The 10,391-nt window shown below is 44.8% G+C and overlaps 2 protein-coding genes across 5 annotated transcripts in view; one reads left to right on the top strand and one right to left on the bottom strand.

The window, feature by feature from the left end:
- The window catches only part of meaf6 (MYST/Esa1-associated factor 6), a 6,634-nt gene extending 4,013 nt beyond the window's left edge, over positions 1–2,621 (bottom strand). Inside the window, exons 1-6 of one of the 3 annotated variants that reach the window (XM_015025187.1) lie at positions 2,405–2,621; positions 1,524–1,639; positions 1,360–1,447; positions 1,229–1,274; positions 961–1,153; positions 81–110 (exon numbers count right to left, since the gene is read on the bottom strand). In XM_015025187.1, coding sequence (XP_014880673.1) covers positions 81–110; positions 961–1,153; positions 1,229–1,274; positions 1,360–1,447; positions 1,524–1,639; positions 2,405–2,494 — 563 coding nt within the window. In that variant the 5' untranslated portion in view covers positions 2,495–2,621. The remainder of the gene's footprint in view (positions 1–80; positions 111–960; positions 1,154–1,228; positions 1,275–1,359; positions 1,448–1,523; positions 1,640–2,404) is intronic. The other 2 variants (XM_015025188.1, XM_015025189.1) reach the window with 2 other exon arrangements.
- Positions 2,622–5,470: 2,849 nt separating this feature from the next.
- The window catches only part of LOC106942015 (MAP7 domain-containing protein 1-like), a 14,472-nt gene continuing 9,551 nt past the window's right edge, over positions 5,471–10,391 (top strand). Inside the window, exon 1 of one of the 2 annotated variants that reach the window (XM_015025184.1) lies at positions 5,471–5,863. In XM_015025184.1, coding sequence (XP_014880670.1) covers positions 5,806–5,863 — 58 coding nt within the window. In that variant the 5' untranslated portion in view covers positions 5,471–5,805. The remainder of the gene's footprint in view (positions 5,864–10,391) is intronic. The other variant, XM_015025183.1, reaches the window with a different exon arrangement.

The raw sequence follows: 10,391 nt of genomic DNA, 5'->3' as shown, positions 1-10,391 counted from the left end.
AGAGCAGGAAGTAGAAACAGCAGAGCAGGAAGTAGAAACAGCAGAGCAGGCAGCAGGCAGGAAGTAAATTTCAGACTTACTCAAAGTCATAATCAAACATGGCGGAGGGGCTGAGGAAGCGTTATGGAGGAAGAGAGCAGCAGCTGTTAGTTCATCAGACGGTGCGGACCGCCAACCTGCTGCAGCTGCAGCCCAGTGACAATCGTTCACATGGTTCCGGAACTAATCAGGTCTGAACAGGTGTTCTGTCGATCGGTCACACCTCGTGGTAATGCCCACATCGATGTTACGTTTCTCATAAATCCGTCATACCTGTAGGAGTTTCATTTTGTGTGTTTTTTTCTCAGAAGTTTACAGAAAATAAAAAAATTAAAACAAGAAAAATCCAGTTATTTCCACACGGCGTCCAGAAAGAGGTGATGTTCTGCTTGCAGCTTCGGTCAGCATCCGGCTACTCATCAGCTTTTTAAGGACATACTCTGTGCAGTTTTCTAAAAAAGTATTAAAATATTAAAAAGGTAGATTAGCTATAGGGACTAAATATCCCGACCACACTTGTAGTCAAACAGTGTTTGTAGTAATAGTGACGCTAAACGGGACGAATGTCTTGTTTACAGTTTGGTAACGATATTGGAAACAGCAAAAGTCATTTATGTTAATATGTCTGATTAACATAGCAGCTTAATGAAATACAATTTACCGTAAACTTCTGAGAAACACACAGGTATGACGGATTCATAAGAAATCTGCTGAGTAAGCAGTATGTGACGTAGCATCGATGTGCCATAAGGTTTGCTGGATTTACGGTACGGCAGACAGTCAGAATACCGGTTCGGAACCGGCAGTCGGGTCCAGGTTCTACAGGTTCAGACCTTCTAACTGGATGAGCCTCAGAGGGTTCTGAGCTGCTGCAGGATCCAGCGATTTCGGGGCCGTCAGAACCTGCTGTGGATTCTGTACCTGTGTCTGTTCTTGTTCTTCCTCTTCTTGTGGTTGCCGTGGTGACTGCTGGACGAGGACGATGACGCGGCTTTCTGAGGCTTCAGGTCCTGCAGCGCTGAGTCCACGTCCTCTGTGTCGTCCTGGCTCGGCTCATTCTCCTGGTTCTGAAGGTCCGGAGATGTGTCGCTCTCCGTGCCGCTGCCGGCTTCGCCTGCAGAGACCCGGCAGAACATCAGAACCACCAGGGGGCGCTGCCACAGCAGTCTGACAGTTAAACACCACTCACGCTTTTCATTCATGTGATCTGGGATCCCTCCGAGCGCGCACACCGCCTGCCAATCACAATGCAGACACCGGCATGAGCCCACTACTCAACACAGAACCAGGACCAGAACCTGACGCAACAACAGAACTCACAGCGACAGACGTCACAGATGACTTGCTGAACAGACGCTCCGCCTCCTTAAACTTCCGGTTCCTTCTGTCAGTTTTACTGTTGGAGTTCCTGTGTAAAAAAAATGGAGGGTCTGGTCATCAGAACCAAACATCAGAAGGTAAAACCCGTCAGACCTTCCTCTTACTTCTGGTTGGTGAGGTAGCGGTCCCATCCTCGGATGATGTTTCCGTACATCTGGGTGTCCTCCAGGTAGCTGCCCTCAAAGGCGTAGATCTGTCTCTCCAGGTTCACCAGCGTCTCCTGTTAGGTTGAAACAGACAGCTGTTCAGGTGAGGGATATGTTTGGACAAAATCAACATTATTGGATAAAATAAATAAATAAAAAGTAAATGAATCAAATTTTACCCCATTTTGTTTTTCTAATTTCTAGTAGAGTGTTCATCTTAAACATTTTTCTCTTTAGTGTAGTAAACTGCAATGTAGCTTTAATTGTAGTACTGTGGTATTTTCTTATGTCGTATTTTGTCCTTACTTTCTTTTATTCTAATTGTTATAAATATATTGTTTTACCTTTGTGCGTCTCCACATTCTTACTGACATTTGAATTGCAGCTAAATTTCTCCACTCTGGGACAATAGGAGATATTTATATTCTGTTTAAATTTCAAACTACTCAGACATAAACTTATATTTGTTCTTCTGGAAGTCATTAAATAATTTCATCAGTTATGTTTAACAGACTGGATGTTTATTGATATCGCGAGATTTCAGTCAAACCGTTGGCAGCTGTACGTTTCCGTGCTAACAATGGAGCATTATTAACAGGTTTATTCTGAATGTTTCAACGATAATAAACATATGTAAACCTTTAGGAAACACTACATGGGCTTTTTATCCATTCAGTAATTTTCTAATATAGTTTTATATGCGTTTTAAAAGGAAAGTAACCGTTGAGTTACCAAGAGCTAAACGCTAGTTAGCCTCCATTAGCTTAGCATGTAGGCCTCAATTAATGGCGGAGCGACTAATTCCGCGGATAAAACGCCCAAAATCCACATCTACTCACAGCCAGCTCCTGTTTCCTCTTCACCAGCTCCGCTAGTTCCCTCCTGGTGTCCGGGATCTGAGGTGGGGTGGCCTTAGCGTGCATCGCCATGACGGGAGGAGGCTCTCTGGAAAACAGCAGCGAAGGAAAAGGTAGAAGCAGCGGGCTGCAGTGGTCGCAGGGTTCCGATACTTCCGGCAGGGGGCGCTCCAGACCACGACAGGGCTCCGGTAGGACTCAAACAGTTACTATGACAACAACTCCATCTTATCTGCAGCTTCACGTTAATTTTTGATGTTTTTCAATGAGATCTGATCAGCGAAGATGCCGATTTAGCAGCAGAGAATATGAAGTTTATTAGTTTTAATTGTTATTTCACTGTGTTCAAAGTTTTATCACCAGCATTTATCCATCGAAGTTTTCCAAACGTTTTTGGTTTTCTTAAATATTTCCTAATGACTTGTGGAGCTGGAGAACAACCAGGAAATGTTTTCTGCTGCATTCAGGAATATTTTCAATCTCCAAGCGGATATGGAGCCAAAAGCAGGGAAAGTTTACCAGAAGGAAAAGATCATGTCAAAGTGAAGTAGCAACACATCTCAGAGCATCAGAAAAACCTGACTCCTCTTCCTTCTTCATCAGATAAACTTAGAGGAAACACTGCCAGAGCTGGAGGTTCATGGAATGTTCTTCAGTCACACTTTCAGGAACATTTCAGCTTCAGAAAAAGGATTAAATTTGATTCAGACATTCAGACTAATTATTAACGTTTTTGTTTTTAATAAAATGTATGTTTCAGTTTACTGCAATCCTCGTGTTGTGACAAAGGACTGCCCGAAGCCTCAAACATTCCTACAGCTCCTCCTGCTTGACATGAGTTATAAATTACATTTTCCATCCTTTATTATCTATTAGTGTGAGAATGAATCAGCTGCTGTGGAAGGTCAGCTGTTTTCTGACTGATGGTCATGTTGCAGCAGCTGCTGGTCCAGGAACAGCTGAGAGGAGAAGCTCTACCAACTGCTGCAGGGCAGGACGGGATGTGTGTGTGTGTGTGTGTGTGTGTGTGTGTGTGTGTGTGTGTGTGTGTGTATGTGCGCGCGCGCATGTCATGTGATTGAGTGGAAACAGACCAAGGCTGTTATGCACAATGAGGCTGGCTTCATTCCACCAGGCAGAGCTGCTTCAGATTTAAAGGCTCGCTGTCTAAGAGATGGTGACATCTAGTGGTCACAGTGAAACATAGCAGCTACGCTTAACGTTGCTAACCTGAGCTCATCCTGCCTTCACTGGTAACCAGCAACCTGAAAATGTTCAGCTGCAAAAAACCCTCAGAAGGTCTGGAAAACTATTGATCATGCAGGAAAAAGGAGATTTTAGTTGAAATCTAAAGTTTACAGGTGCTAAATAAATATTTAGCTGAATAAATATTTAGCTTCCTAGCTAGCTATTTAGCTTGGAGCTAAATATTTAGTTGGTATACTTGATATTTAGCTTGATACTGTAATATCTATAAATAAATGAATGCAGTGAAAATATAATTTGGAATGTTTTTTCACTTCATTTGAAAAAATGAAGTGTACATTTGATAATATTAATTAATATTAAAAATGAATAAAAAATGCAGATAAATTATTCAATTAATTAGAAAACAAAAGTTTTATTGGCCAAAAGCCAGTAACTTCATTCATTTAGAGAAAGTTTGAATATTTGATCTGCAGCTAAAAAATCCTTAGTAGAAATGATCTGGTGATTATTTATAGATTAACTGATTAATAACTGGATGCAAAAGTCAAGCTAAGCTTATTTTTATGGAACATTTCAGCAACCAGGCAGTTCAAAGTGCTTTACTTCATAAAACGTCACATCTTCATCAAATATGAAGCATTTTGCCACCAGAATCGAGCAAATACACATCAAATATGTGCACAATGTTCTTAATAGCAGATTATTATATGTTATTTTTAATATGTTGTTTAACTTTATACACTTTTGTGAATGTTATAATTATTATCTCTACTTTCTGTTTTTGGGATAATTCTGCTGATTGTTTCTTCGGTCTTGTTGAGTTTCCGGCCTGAAGCCCTGCCGGCCTGCGCGGCTCCTCTCGCCGCTTTCAGCTGCTCTGAATCATCTGGCGGACCGAACCATTCAGGGTCCGAACCGCAGCAGAACCTCCCGGCTCTGGGGCTCACACTGAGGAGAACCGGCGTCAGGAGAACCGGTTCGGTTCGTCAGAGTTCCTCAGAAGTGACCTGAGGTCCGCTTCGGCCAGAAAACCCGGTTCTGATCTTGTTCCAGTTGGTTCCGTCCATTTGTCCAGCATGAAGGTTTTGGCTGCGATAAGAAAAAAGTCAAGGCAGCGGCAGAGAGACAGCGAGCGGAAAAGAGGTGCTCAAGCCTTCAAAATAAAATAAATGGAACAAACGAAAATTAAAGTAATTCATAAGTTTTGTCTAAACTTAAAACGGAATAAAAATTTAATTTAATTTAGAAAGTACACTTTGAAGGTCTGGAGAAAATTCCTCAGCATTAACAGGAGAGATCAACGAGCTTCTTATTTATTAAATTATTAACGACTCAGAGGAATATTGTTGTTTGAAGTTTGGATTGGCCTCTTTTTAAACATTTTTATTAGCATTAAAATATTATATTAATACAAAAAACCATTCTGTTTCACATCATTTTAAAACATGCCAAATGTTTTAAGATTATTAAACTTATTGACTGTTTAACTTTTATTTAGTTTATTTTTTCAATTTTACTTAATCATTAATTAAATTTTTATTTTTTAATTTGATCATATTTTTAAAATTTCTACATTAAATCATTTTTTCAGTGGTAAGTAAACTCACAAAATTACATTTTGGGTCATTTTATTGATATTGATTTAATTTAGTCTCATGCTTTTCTATTTTTTATTTTGTTCTACTTTATTATCTACTTTACTTTGTTTTACTATTTTATTTTTTATTGTATTTAATTCAATTTAGTTTTGTTTATGTTATTTTGATTTGCTTAATTATTATCATTAGTAGTAGTAGTAGTAGTAGCAGCAGCAGCATTTGTTTTATTTTGAAGTGCGTGACCGGAAGTGTGACCTTCCTCTCGGGAACTTGACCTCCTCGGTTTTCAGTCTCTCCCTGAAGATTCCTCAGTGAAGACCTTCACACCGCAGAACCGAACCGAACCTCTGTGTTTCAGAACTCACCTCGCGGTTCCGGTTCGGAAGCCAGATTTGAACACTTTTTGTATTCCCGGCGTTGGTTCTGTTCGGATCCGAGTCTTTCCCCCGAACCGTCCGTGGTTCCGTTCCTTCCTCTACAGCTGGGTGTGTTAGGCAGAACTGGACCGGAGTTCGGCTCGTGTACCGCGCTGGTTGTGAGGAATGAACCCGTCTGGACCCGGACTGGACCGACACCATGGATTATAAAGAGCTGGGGGTTCGTCTGGAGGAGAAGCTGACCCTGACAGAGAAGAGTGAGTAACCAGAACCAGTCCTGGCCCGGTCCGGTCCGCGGCACCGGTCCGGTTATCACGTCCATCACCTGCAGAGAGTCAGCCAATCAGATCAGTCCTTCCAGCTGCAGCTGATTGGAAGCCGCTCAGGCAGTCCGGCTGCTCTGCTGGTTCTGCCTAGGGCGGTTCGGCTGGTCCAGAAGGAAAGTTCTGGTTCTAGTGGTCCAGTTGAGGCAGATGATGGTTGCAGGTTTGGTTCTGATGTTGTGATGAATCTCCAGATGTTTCTGCTGGGTTCTGAGGTGGAACCATCTCTGTGCGGCTCAGAACCTCCTGCTGGTTCTTCAGAACCTCCTGCTGGTTCTTCTGGATGTGTGAAGGAGGCAGAGGACTGGACCAGCTGCAGGGGAGGTTCTGTTCTCTGCACCAGAGGTTGGTACCGACGGGTCAGAAGCCTGGTTTGAGTGGTTCTGCTGCAGAGGCGGTCCAACGTTTATCTTCTGGGTCGGGTTGGTTCTGACATCTGCTGGGTTCTGGTTCTGGTCCAGCGGTCTCCAACCTGCGGCTCTTTGGTTCTAACTTTGGCTAAAAGTGATAAATAATTATTTATAATAATAATAAAGTTATTTTATGATTCATTCGGTTTTATTTCTATTGAATGAAAACATTCATTAAATATTATTTTCCCATCAACATTGTAGAAGAAAATGTTTCCATCACTGATCTTTGAAACTCCGGACCTGACTCCGGTTCTGGTTCTGTTGGTCCAGTTGACGACCAGTGGAACCAGCAGTCCGCTGGGATTAGCACTTGGACTAGGACGTTCTCTTCCAGATGGGCGGTGCAGCAAAACATGACGGGTTTATTCTACAGCTGAATTAATTAATCGCGATTAATCGACTATAATTGTCAACTAATTTAGGTATTGATTAATCGCTAACAGACTAAAGGAGAGGCCCCTGGGCCCAGGGGACCCAGGGGGCCCATTGGGCCCCCACTGTACAGCCCTGTCCGTCCGCTGGGCCCAGACATTTACACAGACTGGACTCAACTCTGACAATCTGTGTTTATGTACAGACAGAGAAAACCTGCAGCACTGAGATCTGGACCAAAAGGCTCCAGATCATAACTGCCACCCAACAGTGTACGGACCTCTGGCCCTCTGGGTCGGGTCGGGTCGGGATCAGGAACCACTGGATAATGTCTGGACCAGTTTTGACCAAAAATTAAATAAGAATTCTGTACTTGTGCCACATCTGGGCCACATGCAGTATTTCCAGAACCGTGGCGACGTTTTCTTTCCAACGGGCGTTGGACCGTTAGCTTCACCTGCAGCGGCGGCCATCTTGGCTCTGGGTGAGGCTGAAAGCTGCCAGACTCGGAGGAAGACGACCAGCAACTCTTCATCGTCTGTCTGTGATTCATGGAGCAGCTGATGTTTACCAGCAGAGGCTCCGCAGCGTCATCTGACTCCCTGCTCTGATCAGAGCAGGGAGTCAGCAGTGACTGACCTCTAACCTCTCATCACAAACTGGAGCCTTCAGTTTCTCTGTTCAGTTTTAAAAGATCAAAACGTTTCAATAATTTAAAGCAGGAAGTGAAACTCATGCAGTCACTTAAGGAAAGCCCAACGTTCAGGAGTTAACAGAAAATGATCCGTCATGTCCAAGTCAGAGGAAACCTGCTGCACCCAAGCATATGAATGGAAAGTTGAGTGGAAGGAAGAAAATCGGTGAAGAGTGAAGACAGCCAGAATCCAGAGCTGCTGAGATTCTGGTTCTGTTCACTTTGGTTTGGATCAGTTCTGGGTTTCTGACCCGATTCTCAGCTCTCTGGGTTCTACCGGGTCTCTGGTCCAAACTCCACTGGTTCTGATCCGACTGGTTCTCCCTCGGTTCTGACGGATACAACAGACTCAAATGGTCTGGTTCTTCTGGTTCTGGTCCAGACCCAGAGCACCTTTAAGCTCCTCTGTCCTAAACATCTAGACCAGAACCAGAACAGAACCAGACCCAAAACAGAACCAGAACCAGACTGGTACTGCTGTTGGTGGACAGCCGGGTCCGTCAGAAGAACCTGTGTGAATCTGAACCCGGTCCAGTTGTGCTCAGCTGGACCAGGTTTGAGTTTGAATGGTTTTAGAACCTGAAGAGTTCAGGAAGTGATGTCACTATGAGGTCATGGAAAACAGGAAGTGAAACTCAAGATGGACGTCTTGATTTCCTCCTTTTTCCCTTTGGCCTCCTTCGGCTGGCGGTTGCCGTGGTGACCAGGGAAACAGGAAGTGGACTGTAAAGGAATCAGTTCTGGCCCTGGTCTGGTTTGGTCTGGCTAATCTCTAACTACCTACTTTCAGTTCAGAAGCAGATTTTTGTTTTCAGCTGAACCCATCGGATCCGAAACGTTTGGATGAAACTTCAGTCAGAACCAAAGAGTCTGGACTTTGTTTTCCTCTGAGGTCAGGAAAGGTTCTGGTCGGGTTCTGTCCGGATGCATGTTGTCTGCTTCTCCTCGGTTCTGCTGGTTGTGAGGAGGAGCATGTGGGCCGTGCTGCGACACAGACTGCAGCGTTGTGCTCCAGGAATGTGCTTCCTGTGCTGGGCGCCCCGCTGTCCCACTGCGCTTCCGGCCCTGAAGGAGGCGGAGGAGGAGCGGGGTCAGCCAGGCTCCAGGGGGTTTTCCAGGACAAATCCTGGGATTTCAGGAGAAATCCAGGTTTCTCCAGGTCTTCCTGTGTTGTCATCCTGCAGCAGCAGCTGGTCTGTGGTGTGTGTGAGGCGTCGGCTGCTCAGAAACATGCCACAGATTCCTGACCCAGATCCAACATGTCGGCACAGCAGCCGGAATGTTTTCCTCTCAGAACCCTGAAAACGGGCCGGTCCGCTTCACTGAAACTCAGAACCCTTTCTGCTTTTAATGACCTGAAAATAATCTGATCCCAGTTTAGATCATAATAAATCTTCTGCTGGGCAGAAAGTGAAGTCTGAGCAGCTCTGAGCTGATTGGCTCTGTAAACAGACTTCCTGCTGCAGACGCTCTGCGGTCGGGTCGCCGCCCTGAGGAGCCTCGACTGCAGCCAGAACCTTTTATGGGCCACATTCTCTCCAGCTAATAATATCCTGCAGCAGGCGGAGGAGCTTTCTGGGAAATGGAGGCGTCATGAATGGCAGCATCATGTGATGCTGCAGCCTGGAGGCCGTTAGCATCAGGGGTCATCAGAAAAAAGAAATATCTTCCATCCTCATTCATTTGTTAACTCCGGACTCTGCAGAGGGTCCAGCAGCTGCAGCTTCCAGGAGGTTCATGAACCGGACCAGATCCAGAATTGATCAGAGGATCTGGACCTGGAGCGTCTCTAAACTGAAACTCAGTTCCTCCCAGAACGGCCAGAAGGTCTTCATATTCCTCCTGCTGAAAACCAGAACCGCAGCCAGACGTTCATTTACTGATACGTTATCCTGAGGATTAATCAGTCGCAAAATACATTCTGCAGTTTTTTTATTTAACCACGAAAGCATTTCTTGAGAAAAATTTGGAGTCTTCAGCTAGCTCTGTGGCTAGCTCTGTGGCTAGCTCTGTGGCTAGCTCTGTGGCTAGCTCTGCAACTAACTCTGTGGCTAACTCTGCGACTAACTGCGACTAACTCTGTGGCTAACTCTGCGTCTAACTCTGTGGCTAGCTCTGTGGCTAGCTCTGTGGCTAGTTCTGTGGCTAACTCTGCAGCTAGCTCTGTGGCTAGCCTGCTTGCTCCCTGCAGCAGCTTTTCCAAATTGAAACTGAATCTGCAGGAAGGACTCAGCAGGCTGCCAAGTTATTTAGTTTTATTTGACCGTAATAACTTACACATGTTGCACCAAGTTTCAAATCCAAGACGTTAAACTTGTTAATTTGTTTATAGTAACTTCAGCAGTTAAAATTTGCCACAAAATGTAAATTAAACCATTTTGTTTGTTTGCTGTTCCTGTAAGATTAAAATCAACAAACATAACGTCAGGCTGATGGAAGCTAACCACAAATGATGCTAATGTTAGCATGCTACGCACAAAGCCTTGGAATGATGAAGCGTCTGGTGTCGATGTGTGTTGATGGGGCCCAGATGAAAATGTGCTTAGGGCCCCAAAAAGGCTTGGACCGGCCCGGCTGCAGAAATCAGCAGATTGTCAGGAGCAGCTGACAAACCGAGCCACAAACCCCATCGGAACCAATTCAGAACCCCATCGGAACCACATCAGAACCCCATCAGAACCCCATCAGAACCACATCAGAACCCCATCGGAACCCCATCGGAACCTCAGAACCACATCGGAACCACATCAGAACCTCGGAACCACATCAGAACCCCATCAAAACATCAGAACCCCATCAGAACCCCATCAGAACCCCTTCAGAACCACATCGGAACCCCATCAGAACCCCTTCAGAACCCCTTCAGAACCCCATCGGAACCACATCAAAACCTCAGAACCCCATCGGAACCCCATCGGAACCACATCAAAACCTCAGAACCCCATCAGAACCCCATCAGAACCCCATCAGAACCCCATCAGAA

Source organism: Poecilia latipinna, unplaced genomic scaffold (genome assembly GCF_001443285.1).
Source record: "Poecilia latipinna isolate Pla-1442-1.1 unplaced genomic scaffold, P_latipinna-1.0 Scaffold3986, whole genome shotgun sequence".
NCBI lineage: Eukaryota > Metazoa > Chordata > Actinopteri > Cyprinodontiformes > Poeciliidae > Poecilia > Poecilia latipinna.
This window is presented reverse-complemented; position numbering and strand designations above follow the sequence as displayed.